This window comes from Dermochelys coriacea, chromosome 1 (genome assembly GCF_009764565.3).
Source record: "Dermochelys coriacea isolate rDerCor1 chromosome 1, rDerCor1.pri.v4, whole genome shotgun sequence".
Classification (NCBI taxonomy): domain Eukaryota; kingdom Metazoa; phylum Chordata; order Testudines; family Dermochelyidae; genus Dermochelys; species Dermochelys coriacea.
Window position 1 is genome coordinate 158,087,390 of NC_050068.2, and position 19,632 is coordinate 158,107,021.

General features: G+C 39.5%; 1 protein-coding gene across 4 annotated transcripts in view; it reads right to left on the bottom strand.

Moving 5' to 3' along the window:
* Positions 1-2,206: 2,206 nt before the first annotated feature.
* The window catches only part of UBASH3A (ubiquitin associated and SH3 domain containing A), a 44,274-nt gene continuing 26,848 nt past the window's right edge, over positions 2,207-19,632 (bottom strand). For 3 of the 4 annotated variants that reach the window (XM_043506956.1, XM_038387535.2, XM_043506963.1), the window contains 8 exons: positions 14,786-14,912; positions 12,594-12,702; positions 10,845-10,967; positions 9,931-10,023; positions 8,635-8,779; positions 4,466-4,572; positions 3,781-3,887; positions 2,207-2,770 (listed from right to left, as the gene is read on the bottom strand). In XM_043506956.1, coding sequence (XP_043362891.1) covers positions 2,633-2,770; positions 3,781-3,887; positions 4,466-4,572; positions 8,635-8,779; positions 9,931-10,023; positions 10,845-10,967; positions 12,594-12,702; positions 14,786-14,912 — 949 coding nt within the window. In that variant the 3' untranslated portion in view covers positions 2,207-2,632. Of the gene's footprint in view, positions 2,771-3,780; positions 3,888-4,465; positions 4,573-8,634; positions 8,780-9,930; positions 10,024-10,844; positions 10,968-12,593; positions 12,708-14,785; positions 14,913-19,632 lie in introns of all 4 variants that reach the window. The other variant, XM_043506957.1, reaches the window with a different exon arrangement.

The window sequence follows — 19,632 nt, forward strand, 5'->3', positions numbered from 1 at the left end:
GCTTGCAAATTTCCTCTCCCCTAGGACAGTGAGCCAAGGCCCTTCACTGGGTTTGTAGAGGGGACAAGTGTGCTGAGGTGACTGACCTGGCCATTTTTTCATAATAGCAGGGAAAAGTGAAGTGGGATATAAGGTGGGAAAGGAGACCAGAGCATGTGGCTACAGAGCAAGGAGAACAAATTGAAGCAGGCTTGCTAGGATCCAAGGTCAGGCTACAAACGCAGTTTGTTGTCCATGTCAGGCCTGGATGGAGGAGCGCGAGAAGGTTACTTGGTGGGGTACTATTTGTTGACTGATTACAACATATAAAATTGAATGGAGAGATCTTGGGTCCAGGTCAAGACTAAAAAGCACGTGTCCAGGTGCTGGGTGCATTGGGTGTAATTTTAAAAGTGCAATGACAGTTTAAAATTGTGACACAGCAGGGCCAGAGGGCAGCAGGAGAGTGGTAGATGGGAAGTATTTAAACCCTAGGTTGACCAAGGCCTTAGTCCCTGGGGCCTAGGGAAAGGTTATTACAGTACAGGGTAATTGGAGCACCTGGAGCCAATTAAGACCCTGCCCAAGACCTAATAAAACTCCCCTGATTTGGGAAGGATCAGGAGCAGACTAGTGTTTGGAGGAGTATTGCTGCTAACTAGAAAACCATACTAGGGGAAGGGAAACCATGTTCAAGCACAGGGGTTCCCCTGGCACAGAGGACTTAGGGAAACCCTATCCAAGAGGAAAGAGGGTAAGCAGCCCACAAAATTGAAGAGGCTGGGAGTAGCAAAGCAGACCTGGATCCCCTCCCCTCTTTCTCCCACTGGGGCCCAAATAGAGTCCATAATGCCTGAGAATAGGGGCAAGGAGCGGCACCCTAACTCCCGCACATGAAGGAGAACTCCACCACAGTAACATTGGTCATTTGCCACAAAATAAATAAATAAATAAAAACAACTTCCTCAAAATCAGAAAATCAAAGCGAACCATCCAGAGGTTGACACCAACCCACCCACAGTACTTATCACAGTAAAAATCTAGTCCTAAATATAGAAAATGTTTTTCTGTCCCTATAATGACCACTCTGACTGTTACCATCTAATTTTAGCAGGCTGTTTATCACCTATTTTTGCAATGATCTCATTGAATTTTCCCCATACCTCTGTCTCCCCAGAAGCCTGAATAAAAAGATAGGCTTTGCAGCATACCCAGAAAGTCAATGGAGACAATGTTAAGGGGTTTGTGAGATGTAAGGAAGAAATAGAGCTGTGCAAATAATGGATTTTTTGGTTTGGTGGTTGAACCACTAAAAAATGTTTTGGATCAACCCAACCATTGTTCGGTTTCCAACTTTTTTGACTCTTTTAATTATTTAAAAATAAAATTGAAGTAATTTTTTAAAAAAGTCATTTCAACTTGAAAAAAAAAGGCAAAACAAATTGTTTTTTAAATTATTATTCATTTTTTTCCAACCAACACAATTTGCTGAATTCAACACATATTAGCAAAATGCTTCAGTTGACCCAGATATGGGGGGTTTTGGAGGAAAAAATGTTAGGTTTGAAAAATTTTGCTCAGCTCTAGGAAGAAACAGAGAATGAGTCATGTCTAAGAGTGAAAAATAAAACTATATCAGATAACATAAGAGAGGAATTAGGGACCTCATTTATTTCTCATTGAAACAAAATCTCCCATTTTCACATGGGATGGTCAGGGCATTACAAGGAGGATAGTTTAAAGAGGCAATATGAATCTTTTGAAGAAGTGTTTGTCAGCATTTGGGTCTGTATCCCTTTAAACAAACAAGGAAGTGATAGAAATGGGTATAGATGGTTTGTGAGTAACCAATACGTTTGTCATCTCAGGTCTGGGGGTAAAACAATGAGAAACAAGCTGTGTGGTTATGTCATGTGACAGCCATCTCAGGAAACCTTCAGCAGATAGAATTACCCACAACGTGATCTTGTCACCATTACAACAATGTATGGTACAATCTTTTTTAGCAACAATGAGGCAATAAATTCAGTTTTCTTAAACTTTTTTTCTGCAAGTCATTTATTAACAATGATGCGATATTTGCATTGTGAGTTACTTGATGGAGAAGCTCCTGTGATGGAACCCTATTATGCATCAGAAGAAAATAAATAGTCTGTATGATACATCATGTCCACTCATACTCTGGATAAACTAGAAGCAATCAATAAGAAAACAAAATGTCCACATGTCTGAAACAAAATGTCTAATTCTTTATTGATTGTATTTTGTTCTTGAAGACATAACCATATGTTTTCATGAGTGCATCAAGCAACGAGACTTATAGTCAGTTTTATATATATATATATATATATATCATTACAGATGTTAGTCTAAATAAAGAGTTTTAAAAGTTCATTCTTCAGCACTGGATGAATTATCGTTCATTTTTATGTCAGTTAATAGGTTTTTTCTTCTGAGTCACTGTAACAAAACCAGAACTCAGGCACAAAAACTTCAAAAGTGCTTTCCGTGCATTGACAATTCATACAGGTAGCAGAGGAAAATTCCCTCAAGTTCTAAATATTTTGGACAGACCACTGGCCTGTGTTGAGCCAGGAAGAAAAATATTTGTCTTCTCTTCTTTTTTTAAATATATAATGATTGAGTATAGATTCTAACTCTCCAGTATGCCATTTCTCCAGTTAAATGCTGCATTTGATCCATGAGTTAACATCTTAACTGGTGGGTTAGTCATCTGCCATCTATTCTCCTCTTTAAGCTCTTCACAGAAACACATGCCCACTGAAGGTATCTGGAAAAACAGAGAGATTTCAACAGGACTTTGTATTAGAACTTTCCTGAATACACTGGAAATGGGGAAGACATACCATATAGATTAAAAGCACAGTGTAATTAAACAGTTTTCATTGTGGAATAGGGGTGTGTACCTTGAGAGCATTTTAGGAATACATATCAAGATATTCTCCCACTTGACCTAAAATGAGTTGGTAGCATGAGGGAGTCCTATCTGTTGGACACTAGTGGAGCTTGTGTCAGCTCCACAAGCTCTTTCAGAGATCTGATGATCAAGCTATGTTCTTTCTATTTCATACATCATCACCAGTAATAAACACACTGCTGACCAAATTCTCCCCTCCCTAACACCAGCGCAACGGGTATAATGGAAGGGAAAATTTGGCCTACAGAATCTTTGTTACTGGTGATTATGTACAAACCAGAAAGCATAGGCTGGTCATCAGATCCCCGGATGAGCTTGTAGTACTGGCAACACAGCTCACCTTTTTATTATAAAGTGAGCAAATATGATTTGGGCTCACTGAGACACAGTGAACATGGCACCTCACTGTACCGCTTTACAGACCGACTTTTCCAAATGGGAGCTGTGGTTTCTTGACGTAGGCCGCACAACACCTTGGGAGATGCAGAGGGGACACGGTTATCCATCTTAGTGACAGACAAACCAAGGCCCCGAGGGGGAGATTTTCAAAGGCACACCTGGCAGTTCGGTGTGTACCTCTCAGTGACTTTCAATGGGAATGTGGTGCGATGGTGCCTTTGAGAATCTTCATCAGAGAGGACACGACGTGCCCAAGGTCACATGGCAGTTGATTGGTAGAACTCACATCTTTTGACAGCCAGTTGTGTGCTAGAACTACTGGGTGCAGCTCCCCCCAGAATCAGAGAGTAATTCTTGTTTGTGAGCAATTGAAAAAACAGCCCATTGCTTGACTATGTTCCTTACTGAAAATATACCAGGGAGAAAATGGTGGACAAGAGCTTTCTGTTGGAAAAACTTCTTACCTTTCTAACCAATGCGGCAAAATCCTTGCTGTCTCTGGCGGGGAGCCCTAGTACAGGTCGAGTGAAGGAATCCAGGGATGAGCCATGACCCACTATCAGGACGATACCTGCGACACCAAAATAATTAAAGGAAGGAAAAAAGAAAACTGTAACTTTATAATTCACTGCGTGTTGGTTATGCTTATTGGCTGTTTTTGTGTCGTTCATCTTTGCAGAGCTGTGTGACATATAGACTGGGCAGATGTAAATATCCTGTTTGGTATGTTTCATGCAATTCAACTGACGAGAGCAAGCATTTGCTGGGGGAGAAGGGGGAGGGAACGAAGCTTTCAAAAAAAAAAAAGAAAAAGAAGAAGAAAAAGAAAAAGAAAAAGAAAAAGAAAAAGAAAAGAAAAAGAAAAGAAAAAGAAAAGAAGCTGCCTTACAGCATCAAGTCACATCCTGACAAACTAAGACCCTGCATATAATATGATTTAGCAATGGAGTATTTTACTGCCTTATGTTTAGTCTTGTCTATTTCTATTTTAAGTAATAGATATATTAATTCAGTATGATGTTCAATAATCTACCTCAAAGACAGGGCAATACCAAGCATCCACATTAAATGTATTTCATATGGCAAAGCTGATTCTGATCCTGTTGTTGAAAACATGAGGCTCTGAATGCAAGAATTGGAAATATTTACCATTTTTTGTACAGTCACTGACAATCTGTTTTATAACTGCAGAGCATCTGCTTATATACTCTTCATAACTTTCCGATGGCACCAGGGAGGAAAGTGGGAAAGTACATCTGATAATAAAAACCACAGAGGAGTCACTCATCTAGGTAACATTTGTTTGTCTATTGGGACATTATCAACATTATCAAAGCTCAGTAAACAAACTGGTACCTCTACACCATCTCTACCTGAGAGACTGCACTGATCTGAAGCATGGTACTTCAACTCACACCAAACAGTAGTTTTCTCTGCAAGTAGTCCAACTGAATCCAATAGAGGAACTCACAGAATAAGATATTATCCAATGTGAATAAGAGTAGCAGAAACCATCCCTTAGTAAACCTCACAATGGAGGTTTATAAGAACCTCCAGTTTATAAGATTTATAACTCCAATTCAATTTAGAACTCCAATTCATGCAGTTTATAAGAAATATACCCCAGAAATGCTTGTGTTTGAAAAAACAAATATAGGCTCCTCCAGGCAAGAATATTAAAAAAAATCATTGTCCAGGTAGGATGGATTTTAGGCTTAAAAACTGAGCCAAATCCTGAAGTCCGTACTCAGTTCTTACCTATACAGAACTCCCACTGACACCAATGATATGGCTGATTCCAGGATTTGTCCCCTTGGCTTTAGTGTCCCTTTAAAAATTTCTACCTGCACCTGCTTTGACAAAGCAAATTAAACAATCCTTGTTTGCTTTTTACTTAAAAATAAATCTTTATAAAGACCAGTGAGAATATTTATTAATATTGGGCCAGTCTTAGGATTTTGGTCAGTTTTGCCTTCAAGATCTGACCTTATAGTTTCTTTTATGTATAGGTGTCCCCTGCATGTAAAAAATAGTGTTTAAAAATTAAGGGCCAGAACTTCAGCTGCTATAAATTAGCATATCTCCACTGAACAGCTGAGGATCTGGCCTGAAAGATTTAGGGTTCTGCCATCAAGTCTAGAGTAAATGGACAAAGGAAAGTTTTTATTTCCTTAATTATTTCTTCCTACAAAGTCACCTCTCCTGTTAGCTGGAGACCTGCACAGCTACATGTTGCTCTGCCACATGCAATGAATGTGTTCCAGGAAACTATACCAGCTAACTTCTTTCAACCACACAGAAGATCAGAATCTGATCATCTTATCTCACTCATTTAAAACCAGCATGCAGCATGAGCAGTGAATAGGTAGAAAGTAGATTGATGTATGGTAGGGCTATTGTACTATTCCTGTCATACAGTACAAAAGTGAATTTCAGACTGTCCTCAGAGCTTTTAAACCATGGGACCAATACTGAATAAGAGATACAATAAATAGATAGGCGATTAAGTGTTCCTCCTTTACTTTTACAGGGACCCATTCGACATAGTATCCAAGTACCAATTCAGATAGCAGGGAATAAGTAGTAACTAAAAACCTGTGAGGAATGCAGATATCTTTCAGTGTGTGATCATCGATACTAAGTCATTCTGTGTATTACAGTAGTGCCAAGAGACCCCAAGTGAGATCAAAGCTCCATACTGTAGGTATTCTACATATTGGATATGGATGGAAGCAGTAGCCCTGCTCCAAGTAGCTTGCAATCTAAATAGACAAGAAGAACAAAATGTGAAAGAGGAAACGGAGGTAGAGAGGGTAAGTGATTTGCCTAACAGATCAGTGGCTGATTCAGGAATAGAACTCTCGTATCCTGACACCCAGTCCAGCACCCTATCCATTACAATGCTGCTTCTTTAATGCCATTAAAGATCAGTTTAGTTTAGACTGAGTACTCTACTGATGGGGAGTGATCAGGGACCTGACGAGAAGATGATCATGACTTTTACTTAAATAATCTAAATATGAATCAGTGGGTAGAGATATCTTACTTGACTTTGCAGAAATCTCATCACTGAGCACAATCCTTTCAAGAAGGTTACAGACTTCACTGACTCTTCTGTGACCTAGAGATGCTATCTTCTGCAAAAAGTACTACAAGTGATGTGAAACCTTGATGGCGTCTACTAATTTGGAGAGCCCCCATGGTGATGGAGTATTTGAGGACTATAATATCTGTATATCAATAGCAAGGGTCAGCATTACTGAGCAAGAGTCAGTGATGGAGTTAAAAAGCAAAGCTTAGACCTCAATTGGCCTGGCCATAGACATAGAAAAGAAACAAGTGCAATGGCTCTTCCCAAAAGAAATAATAGTGAGGATTCTGAAGACAGGCGGAGCCAAAGGAGTTGGAAGGAATGGTGTTGCAAAGTTACATGTATTGGGAGAATATGGTAACAGTAGCTACTGGAGACAGTGGATTTTGACCCTGGCCATGTGACAGGAATTAATCTTTTTAAAATCTGATTTATGGCAGATGACTGGGGCTAGGACATAATAGTCTCTTATATTCACTCACGTGGGGTGGGGATAGAGTGAACGGAAATGTGAGCTGTACTCCTGAATGATACTTGGAGGAAGAAGCACAGGTTTCATCAGGGAAGGGTTTGAAAAAAGCACGAGGAAGCCAATCTGTGTGCATATGACTAGAATGCTAGCTGCAGTTGCAGCATCTCTACAAACAGTTCTCTTAATAAAGAGCCAGTTTTGTTTTAGAAACATGGAGACCTCTCATGTTATTATCCAGCACACCTTACATGCCACTTCTGGGGAAGGACGCTACACTGTTTTCACTGATGTACAAAATGCATATTTATAGTTTGTTTAGGTAATTCAGTTGCTGGCTGGCTGCAATGTCGCAACACTTTACAGTTTTCCCCTCCACCCATTAAGCGCTTTACCCATCTTCAATCATGGCCTATCTCTATGGAGTCTTATATCAACTGATTTTTTTTTTTTTAGATTAGTAAGTTTGTATGGAAAGTGAGAAACTAGGGAAAATAGTAACTTTGCTGTGAATAATTTTGAACCTAGGAAAATGAAAGGGGTTGTCTATTCACTCACTCTGAAATGAAGGATTTTGCTCTGTGTTGAGAAATACTATAAAGACACAACACTTTTTTACTTGTCCATACATGGGAAACCCCAGAGTTATGGACCTTTATTGACCGAGTGATTTTCTGGGTTTGGCCATGCATTGCAGGGGTAATGCAGCATGGCACTGTGAACAAGAAAAGAGGCTAGAATAGATTCAAAGCCTGTTGTCGTTTCCTGTTCTGCTGTGGTTTACAAACATTCAGAACCTGCACCAAACCACAGAATTGCATTGTGGAAGGCAGGGACCAGAAAGGAGACTTTGCTGAGTCCAGTGATTATTTTTGAGCAAAACAAAAAACAGCACAGAATGCAATGCAGAAATCTGTTTTAACGGAACATTAATATCCTGACAACCTAGCAAATTAGAATGACAGATGCCTTGCATTGTTCATCTCTCTTCCCCCAACACCTTTGGGCCACCCCTGGTTCCTACAACTCCCTGCTCCAGCGGGTGTGGGACACGGGCTCTGTCTCCCTTACACTTGCTGTTTAGAGGGGCTTAGTTGAAAATTGGTGACTTTTTTCTTACTGTTGAGAAGTTCACATGTGGACCTGTGTGAATCTTGGCAGCTACGGGATCATGTGAGATCAGCCCCCATTGGGACAAATCCTGAAATCCTCACTCAATTTTGAGCTGTGCACCAAGGAAAGGACTTGACCTCCCCAGCTTACCCTCCATCAAAATGCAATACAATTCTTTCTTGGCTGAAATGTGATATGACAGGAATTTTTTCACATTTAACAAAACATGGCTCATAGTTTTTAGTTAAAAGTAAAACAAAAATATGGATGTCCATCATGAGAGTCTAAAATACTTAGATAATCAACCATAGGCCTGATCTTGCAAACTTGAAGTCAATGCCATTCACTTTGATAGGAACAGGATTCAGACCCTACGCACACACTCACCCATCTGTATACATGTAAGAATGATTTGCCCGTTAGTATGTCACCTTGCCCAAAAGCAGTGAATTATGTAGTGAAAGAACTAACTATATATCTGCACATCCTATCTTGGGATCAAATAGGCCTCTATTCTGTCTGTTGAAGTCAATGGCCTAAATCCTGAATCATTCATTGCAACACTGTCTTGTGGGACTTAAGAACTACCAAAAACAAGAGACGTATCAGAAATACATATTAACATACTGTACGTGCAGCATTTACCTGTAACTGGGATCTATATTGTAAGCAGCCTCTGTCAGTTCTGTCAGTGCCATAAAGGAGGGAATTATTTTGTTGGCCTCCCATTTGGTCCATTCAAAGAGTCCAGGTTCTACCCTGATTTTAATTTTTTGTTCTAATTTAAGCCCTGCAATAAATAAGAGATTTTTAAAAAGGAAAGGTGCATTCAGAGCTTTAAGCTTTGACTGCACATGGCACCTTATTCCTGGTAATAATTTTATTAACAAAGTAAAAATATAATGTAAAACAAAGACCATTAAGTACACATAAAGTTGACTACTTGGAGTCTCAGTCCTTCTAAATACCCTTCTCGACATGCATAAACAATACTTGATAAAGTTCTGAAGCTAGCAACCCAGGGGGAGGAGAAGAAAGTATATTATATTCTTGCCAGAGTGACTGTAAGTGTAAATTTTCAAACCATTATTATTTGCAGAGTGATGCCACTGTATTCTGTGGGGCACAACAAAATGGAGACAACAACTCACTCCTCAAAGGTGTTACAGGGTAAGTAAATATCAAGAAGAAAATTGTTTTATGCTGTATTTATATACCCGGTAGCTCACTGGGCCTATGTGGAGCAGTAAATCCAAACCTATAAACATAGTGTTAAAGAAAAATCTCCCTGTTAAAGAGAGGTAACTTGATTTTTACTCTGTATTCTCAGAAAGCCATAGTGATGTGAATTCCCAGCAGAAACGCAGTGTTCCTTCCCAGTTCTGGAATCACGGAGTCCTATCATCCATGGCTTTGTGATTTTAAAAGAAATTTTTTGAGTCACCTATCATGCGGGATTCTTCATTTAAAAAAACTAGTTTTTAATAATGTGGCAGTCTCAAACCTCTTGTTAGCAAAGGCAAACTTACAGGAGAAAGTCTCAGATTTCTTTTCCCTCAATGGAATGGAAACACTTGATTTTATGACCAAAATCATTCATGGAAGAGTTAAGTATAACAATTTGAGTCTAGCCAATAAGTTAAATTCTACTTACTCTGATATATCTTTGTCTTATACAACATTAGATTCTGTTTTAACTTTATTGGACATGATTCAATTGAATACGATTTTACTATTATAGCAGGGAAACTTTATTACTTCCTCACCATATTACCTAGCCCTTGCTCTACACAGAAATATCTGTCAGCACCAATTAAAGGCAAAAGTAAATTTTCAAAAAGCCATGCAACATTTTAGCTGCTCCACTGTCATTGGCTTAGAAGAAGATTGACTCAGAAATGTCCAGTGTGGCATAAGAACAAAACCATTTTGCTAACCTACCTTCTAGCACGTGTTGAGCTGTCTGTATGCAGCGGAGTGCAGGGGAACAGTATACATGGTTAACTGCCTCTTGTTTCTCCAGCAGAGCTTCTCCTGAAATACACGAGAGTTGCTCTATACAATCATTAGTATTACTGCAAAATGTTTCCCACAGATATTAGTTTGAACTTTACAATAAACTGACTTTGAATGTGCTCATGCCTCTTTTTAATTCACTTTCCACAAATATTCTGGTGAACAAACTTACCAGCAGGGATATTTGTGGGAAGAGGAAATGCTTATGCGCTAATATATGTGTTAGTCTCTAAGGTGCCACAAGTACTCCTGTTCTTTTTGCGGATACAGACTAACATGGCTGCTACTCTGAAACTAGAAAAACAGTCACAGAAAGTAAATTTTAAATTTGTAAATGGCACTTAGAGAAAGACAGGTATTTTCACCACAACCCTTTTTCTGAGACTTATACTCATCAAAGCAGGGAACATGTATTCAATCTGACTACCCAATACAGCTCTAATATCAAATACTCCTAATGAACTGCTCTCACACAGTCTACAGACCAAGAAACTGCATGTTCTGCCCCACTCTAGCCAGCCAAAAGAGATGCTACAGTTCACTGCGCCGGTTCAGACTAGAAGCGGAATGTACAGTGTTGTTGCACATTGCTCTGACCCTTCCCTGCTATAAGGTAGCAGGCTGGCTCTTGCACTACATGAGAAATTGGCCCTGCTCTCCAATCTGCTGTACAGTTCCCATGTGAAAGAGCAAGGTCCCTTTCCTGCTGCCCATAAAGGAACTCTACCAGTTACGCCGCCAGGAAGCATTCCTATGGTAAAGCCAATGTGCACTTTCACAGATTACAGAAGTCTTTCTTCTACCCCTTTTCATTCCTATTAGAATAATATCTAACTTACCTACAAGTCTAGACTGGAAAACACCACAGCATGATAAAGGAGGATCATATTCAAAATGTTTGATGCCGTCTCTTTGTTTTGGCAGACTGGCAGGGAAGTTCAGATCTGCTCTGTGGTATTTTCCTAAAACAAAACAGAACATTTCATCCCTCTAGATAAAGGCCATAGTAATACATACATAACACATTTCTGTTATGCATGCACAATAATTTTCTTCTGCATTTTAGGCAACCATTTCTGAAAACCTGACCCTAACTGTCCCCTTGGTGAAAAAAAGGAGTGAGTGATTCCTTAACATGACCTCAGGGATACTGCATTTTACATTCACCAAAGCAAACCAGGGAAATTGTTGATTCATTATGGCCCAGTCTCATTAGGTTCTGGGAAAGACAGCCAGGGGGAGAACCCTCTGACAGAATGACACATGTCCTCTGAGTTCTAGAGTAGCAGAACACCAGAGAAAACAGATGCTCTGTAAAATTCACCAGAGACATATATTCACATCAGAGTGGTGGAAACCCTTTTTTTCCAATGCCAAAGTTATCAAAAAACAACGTTTTCATAGCAAAATAGAAAAGAAAATAATTCACAGATTTTAAGGCCAGAAGTGATCATTATGGTCATCTTGTCTGATTTCCAACATAACCCAGGAGACCATGAGCAAAGCACAATTCCTCTCCCACCCTCAAACCCAAATGTATACATATAAAACTTTCTTTCACCTCAGAATCATGCTTTGAAGGCCAAAAAAACCTTCAACCTTGACTTTCCACCTAAGCCAGTGTTAACATTTTGTCATTTCCCCACAATATCTCATTGTTTGCTCCAATTATTCTTGACTGGGTTTGACTAGCACAGCATCATGATTTTGATCAACATTGTAATGTTGAAAAGCTATGGCTATCCACACAAAATAGGGAAATTTGGTCATTGATCAATTTTTAAAATTTCTGAAAATGCTGGTGAAAAATTCATGTTTTGCACATCAACTCGAGACAAAAATGTAAAGTTTCACACAGCTCTATTTGTGCAGTATAGCGTATGTAGGATGACTACATGGGAAGTACAGTGACTATAGATCGTATATCGATTGTGCCTATCTCAAATACAGTAGAACCTCAGAGTTCTGAACACCAGGAGAATGGGGCTGTTTTGTAACTCTGAAATGTTTGTAACTCTGAACAAAACATTATAGCTGTTCTTTCAAAAGTTTACAACCAAACATTGGCTTACTACACTTTAATATGTGTATTGAACTTTACTATGCAGAAGAAAAATGCGGCTTTTAACCATCTTAATTTAAATGAAGCAAGCATAGAAACAGTTTCCTTACCTTGTCAAACCTTTTGTTTAAGCTTTCCCTTTATTTTTTTAGTAATTTATGTTTAACACAGTACCGTACTGTATTTGTCTTTTTTTTTTTTTTAAGTCTCTGCAGCTGCCCGATTACATACTTTTGGTTCCAAATGAGGTGTGTGGTTTACCAGTCAGTTCGTAACTCTGGTGTTTGTAACTCTGGTGTTCGTAACTCTAAGGTTCTACCATATCGCTTTGACTGTAGGATACTACTAAACTTTCTGTGTATGAAGGGTATTTCTGAATAAATGCTTTCTTCAGCACTAAAGTTCAGTCTGGTTTGCAGACATTTACAAGTAGTAATTTAGACTTTACGCATCACTGCTATCATGGTACAATATTTTCTTTTCAGTCTGGTTTGCCAAGGGCCAGTCCTCCTGTTCTTTTACTTACCATCTGCAGTTAAGCATTGCTGAATCCAGGACTTCCCAAAAACATGATCCACTCTCTCCCCATGGCGCATCACCAACAGGCCTCTTCTGAGAGCAACCGTCTGAGAAAGCTGGATGACGTGACCCATTTACATTTTAGTGTTATTAGTTAATTTTATTGCAGTGGCACCTAGAATCTGCAACTGAGATCAGGCTTGCAATGTGCTGTACACGCATACTAAAGGACAGTCCCTTTCCTGAAAGGCTTACAATCATTTGAATAAACTAGACAGACAAACGGTAGGAGAAAGGAAGTAATATTATTCCCATTTTACAGATGAGGTGCTTAGACACACAGAACTATAAGGCCTCATCTACAGTGCACTGAAATCAATGGAAAGAGAACTATGACTTCAGTGGCTATAGATTAGGTTATAAGACCATGTTTACACTAGGAAAAAGGTGTTTTAACTAACACATATTAAAATACTAACATAGACAGAGCAAGCTGGATAAGGAGAATTGGAATCCCTACAATACAGACAGACCTGCATTCAAATTTTCCACTGCACACTGCATCTTATTATATCTCAGTAGCGACAGATTTTGTTTTGTGTCTGAGGGTGTATCTATGACACAAATGGAGGAGTGGTTGTAGCATAGAGAGACATACCCATGTTAGCTTTAATCTAGCTAGCACAAGGTAACAATAGCTGTGAAGATGTGGCCGTACGGTCCCCAGTATGGGCTAACAACCCAAGTATGTACTCAGGGTCCTCGGTGGGCTTGTACTGAGGCAGCTAGTCTGAGCTGAAATCCATGCCACTATGATTGTTACCCACACTAGCTAGATTAAAACTAGCATGGGTGTGTCTACCCATGCTACAGTCACATCGCCATTTGCTATGCACACATGCAGTACCCTTAGGAAGAGATATTAATAAACTGCAGTGGGAAGATTATGATTCAGAGTTTTGCAGTCTTTCTTTTCTGTTTTGAGGGAACTTGAGTGCAGGAACAACTCCCATCATAGGGCCTCTCAAAATGAATATGTGAACTTCTGCAAGAAACATACTGCAGTTCAAATTAGGATTCCAACACAGAGCTGGGCTCTGTGAGAGAAGGGAGGAGGAGCACACAAGCTGTGGTGTCAAGGAGGTGTTATGCCCATGGAAGTCATCATATTTTCAGGGTGCTGAAGGGAACACGATGAGGTCTGGTTTTGAGCAGGTCATCCTCTACATTCTGGCTGCTAGCTACATTCTTCTGAGGATTAGTATTTCTAAGAACCTTTGTTTCTAATGTGCAAGGTTCTTGCAAATTTCAGGCTCCTACCATGTCACAAGAAAGAAGCTGCAGACAGAATATTCTAATGGTGCTACACACACAAATGCACCCAGGTCACATGAACATCAGACCGCATGCACCCAAGTGGGAAGCCCATCTGAGAAGCTGAGATTTAGTCAAATTCTTGCCCTTTGCTGGGCAATCTTAATAAATACTGGGTATACATTGTAAAAAACCAAAACCAAAACCAAAACAATGCCCCCCCCCAAAAAAACAAACCACATCAATTTTGAGGGCAGAGATTAAAAATTTAAATCTATCAGTGTTGATGGTTACCCTTTAAACTAATTTATTCTGCTATTGTCTTACATACCTATTTATTATAGATATATATAAAAAACACATAAAGACATTACAGACTAAGTGCTAAGATCCTACCATAAGGCATATAAATATCTAAGATAAGGTAAAATAAAATCAGTTTGGCCAAGAAAATACAAACAAAGGGCCTAATTCTGCTCTCAGTTACACTGGTGTAAATCCATTGAAATCAATGGTGTTATGCAGGCCTCAGGCTGGTATGAGAGAAGAATTAGGCCCAATGCCTACTGTTAGCAAGATCTACACATTGCTCCCCAAGCCATATCTCCACAGTTGGACACAAGCCTTGCTTATACTTAGAGGATCTGTTTACTCCTTGCACATAAAGAAAGCTGACAGCTGGAAACTGTGTATTTTTTTTCATTTGCTTTGCTATTTTTTACTGGCAGAAGCAAAGAGTCATTAAGAAATGTAAAAGCAATTTCTCTATAGAAAATACTGAAATTTGATACTAAATGTTCATTTAAAAACATGTATTTGTATAAGCATGTTATCTGCACTGATATTTATGCACCTGTCAAAGAGTAAGAAATGAAGAATTATTACCTGGAAAGCAAGCGTTTGGGTTACACTCTTTGTCATTATTGGGTTATGGACTTCACCATTCAGTTTAGGTCTTGGTTCATTTTCATTCCTGGGGAGCAGTCCTGAAGCTGGAGTTAAAATGTATTCTCTGTGGGAAAAGTAGAAGCAACAGACAGATGCACATAGAGAGGTGGGATTTTTAAGGCCTGATCTTGTATTCAGGGAAGTCAAAAGTAAGATTCCCATTCACTTCAGTGGGAGCAGAACCATAAAAAGTTTTGACATGCTTTGCAAAATAGTATATGAGAAAGTCTGATCCCATAGTACTAATATAAGTGACAGGCTATTGCCAGATTGTGGTTAATAAATAATGTTGCCCCTTTTGATCTGAGTGGCTAGTCAAAGTTCGAGGTCCTGGAGATGTTCCAGTTGGAAGCAGAAATTGAAGGAGTCTTATTGATGTAGTTTTATTTATGTACAACGAATGTATGAAGTCCTGCTTCTCTGAATGCCGGAGAAACCAACAACAAAGGAGCAGTTTCTTAGTTTATAGCACCAAGTCTCTTTAGCCAACAAACCCACAAAATCACTCTCTGGCTATTTCCAGAATCATACTACGCTTACTGGCTATTGCTTCGCTTTCTCTCTCTCTCTCTCTCTCTCTCTCTCACACACACACACACACACACACACGCACATGCACACGCACACTCCCCAAATCTCCTCTGCCCACTTAGTCCAAACTCCTGGGCAGGTTCACGATCCCTGTTTGTCTTAGAGGGGAGCTTCTGATTAACTTATCCAGACAGTTATGTTAATTGAATGAGGCGTTCACTCCCAATCTCAAAGAGGTTTGTGATCGATGCAATCACCAGTACCTCTCAGCATAACGCTCTTCCTGTTTTAGCACTGCCCATAATTCTGATGGTACCCAAAATGACGATACCCTGTATGACCCACGCCAAATGATACAAGGCTAACTATCTACATATGACTGCTGTCTTTCTGTCAAGATGTTTTCACATCATCAATCCAAATTGATTTAATTCCCACCCAAAACCCTTTGGGATTTTTTACTCCCTGACAGACTTTCCTTCAACCACCTGGGCAATCCCTATTGTTTCTGTGGAATTTGTTGGCTGAAGCAGACCCTGCTCATTCTGTTTGAATGGGGGTTGTGGGCTTGATCTCTATAACGACTTTTCTAGGCCATGTCTACACAACAACACTGCATGAGCACAGTCAGGGCTGGATTTAGGGGCAAGTAACCCAGGCGACTACCTGGGGTGCTGGGATTGGGTGGTGCTGAACTTGGGGTAGAATTTTTGGTTGTTACCGACAAAAAGGAAAATAGAAGGTATGAAGTAAAATGTTTCAGGTATTCCATATGTGGATTCATTTCTCACTAACCTCCTAGAATGTTATGGACCTTGTAGAATCTCATGGAACCTTCCAGACTTTAAGAACTACATTTTCCTTGAACCTCCTAGAATGTTGTCAGCCATGCCCTCACGAGTATATCAGGGGCGTGGCATTGCCAATCAGTCAGTCAGTGAGATATAAGAATAAACTGATCTGAAGTGAGAGCCCAGCTGCAATATTGTGAACCTTGTTTTATTGTGTAATTATGAAAGTGTACTGTATTTTAAGACTTAAGAGTGTAAGTAGCAATTAATAAAGGACATATTTAATGAGATGCCAGAGATATCTAGTGAACCTATATCTATGCGACAATATAAAAGAAATACTGTTTCTTCTTTTGCCATGCTTTACACATAATGTTTGAGGACTTTCTAAGACTGCGGAACCCAGACTTTTGCTCTCCCTAATATTGTCTATTTTCCCCTGTACAAAAAAGATGCCCATGAAGAAGACTTCAGGAGCTCAGTATAGGAAGCGAAAATCTCAATTGCAATCTAGTTTGCAGTAAGGGGTAAATTTAATGGGAAGATATCTGAAACAGAACAACATAGACCAGATTTTAAGCAGTTGCAATTGTCCCAGTGTAGAAGAAATTGAGGAGTGAAGCGTAAATGATGGAATTCTTACTAAGGAATTAGCAGATTTACCTGAAGATAAGGAATGGAAATGTGAGGAAAGTGATGGAGAATCATCCAGTTTTCCTGGTGGTATAAAGGAGAGTGATGATAAAGAAGAATGTGGCTCACATGAAAAGGAGAATAATGACAAAGAAAAATTTGGTTTACATGAAAAGGACAGAAACGATAAAGAAGAATCAGCCTCGCATGATGACAGAAACAGCAGTGAGAAAAATTGCACATCACAAGTCGATACATCAGATCCTTCTTTATGGCCAGTGATCCTAAATGCTGCCAATACTGATTGTACAATGTTGAACAGGTGAGACAAAATCAAGGATATGAGATTTCCATTAAATGAGCAGAAGCGACATTTCCCAAAGTCACACTGTGAAAGAGTGCTCAAGTATGGTGAGAAACTGAATCGGCATTGGCTAGTTTACTCAAAATTAACTGACAAAGTGTTCTGTTTTTGTTGCAAAATATTTGACAAGAATGCCAAATTGTTGCTTTTGCTTTCTGGCATAATTTAGCTGATGCTCTGAAACAACATGAAAAATCACCAGGCCATATTACAGCCTATTCTAAATGGATGGAGGTCAAATCCAGGCTCAAGCTGAATAAAATGCATAGATGCAGAAAACCAGTGCATTATTAATGTAGAAACCCAGCAGGGGAAAAACGTGCTTGAGTGTCTGATCTGAATTACCCTCTTCCTTGCAAAGAATAATTTGATTTTCTGGGGCTTGTCAGATAAGTTGTTCAGTGAACATAACTGTAATTTCCTCAGTCTGGTAGAGCTCCTTGGGAAATACGATGATGTCATGCATGAACACCAACATCTAGTAGTTCATAGAGAAACAATGGACCATTACTGCAGCAAAACAATTCAAAACGAATTGAGTGATCTTATGGCAAGGAAGGTTCTTGATAACATATTGATGCAGCTTGGCAAAGCAAAGTACTACTCTGTAATAATGAACTGTACTCCTAACATTAGCCACAATGTAAAGATATCATTTACAGTAAGATTTGTTGACGATGAGGACAGCTGTATCCAAATAAAGGAACACTTTATCTGTTTCTGGTCTGTGGACGACTCTACTGGAAAAGGCCTAACAGAACTGTTTATGAACATTTAGAATTAGAACAAAATAAAGCTTCAGGACTGCCACAGGCAAGACTATGACAACAGTGTGAACGTGAAGGGGAGAAACAGTAGCGTCCAGGCAAGGATCCTTGTGCGGAATCCAAGAGCTTTCTTCGTGCCTTGTGCCATTCCCTCAGCCTGGTTATGTCAGATGCAGCATCATCTTTAGATTCAGTATCTCTCTCTTCAGAATACTGCAAAGGAGATACGTCCTGTTTTCAGCATCAGCTCTCAGGTGGAAGATCCTCATGGGCAATGTTACAAATCTGACCATGAAGCCACTAAGTGATACCTGCTGGGAGAGGCACATTGACAGCATAAGGTCACTGAGGTACCAAGTAACTGAGGTTTACGACTCCCTGATGGAACCGGCGCAGTAAAGTAAAGCCGAGGCCTGAATTCGACACGAGGCGCAAAGCCTGGCAAACCAGATCACTGACTTCCAATTTTTGGTCTCAACTGTGGTTTGGCATGATATCCTGTTCCAAGTAAATGTTGTAAGCAACGCATTACAAACTTAGTCAATGGACATCGCAACCGCAACTACTTTGATGAGAAGCTGCCTTGATTTCACTGTGGCCTTCAGAGACAACAGATTTGAAAATGCCATCACTGCTGCCAAAGAAATGGCAGAAAACTTAGGAGTTGAGCTTGTCTTCAAGGAAACATGCATTCATCAAAAGAAGAGACAGTTTCATTACAAGGGCAGAGATGAAGTGAAGGGAAGCTTCGAAGAAAAATTCAATAGAGAGGTTTTTTTGCTCACTAGTTGACACTGCTAAAGTGTCCATTGAAGAAAGGTTCAGACAAATGAAGCACCATGAATAGAGCTGGGAGTTTTTGTAGCTGCTGGCAGATAGGAAAACACTCTTGAACAATTGTACAGACCTTCACTGGATGCTGACACATGGAGAATGTTCGGGCATCAATGATTAAAGACTTGTTTGTCAAATTAGACAACATTTATCACATTTTGCCACCCAGGAAACACTCTCCATTCAAAGTTCTCCAGTTCATTCATGATGCAGAGCTGAAGAACACTTTTCCTAATGTGTAGATAGCTTTGAGGATTCTGCTCACGCTGCCATTCACAGTCACAAGTGGTGAGTGCAACTTTTTGAAGATCAGGGTCATTAAAACATATCTTTGTGCAATGCTGCCAATGACAAACTGACATTGCTTGCTTTTTTATTGCTTGAAAATGCCACTGGCCAATCTTTGAATCTCTCTGAAGCTGTGCTTCAGTTTGTGGGGACAAAGGTGAGAAAAGTGACCTTTTGAACTAAAGGACTAAGGTTAAATTCTAAGACTGTCACCTACTGTAACACTAATTAATATTGGTTCACCCAATGTTGGTGCACAGTTCAATTTCTTGATTTTAGTATGTTTCAGTTATTCTTAGAATTAAAAAGTTTCTATAAGCTTAGAGGAAACAATTTTTTATTTGGTTATATATGGCATGAATAAATACAGATTTACAGATTCTACCATGCACATTTATCATCTTATATGACAGGGATAAAGCGTGTATGCAAATCGTGCATCAAAGTTGTGAAATGGGCTAGAAATACAGTAAAAAAAAAAGATATTCAAAAGTTTAACAAATGGGGTGGGGGGAGCACCAAAGACACTCCTCGCCTGGGGCACCATTTGGTCTAGGGCCAGTCCTGAGCACAGCT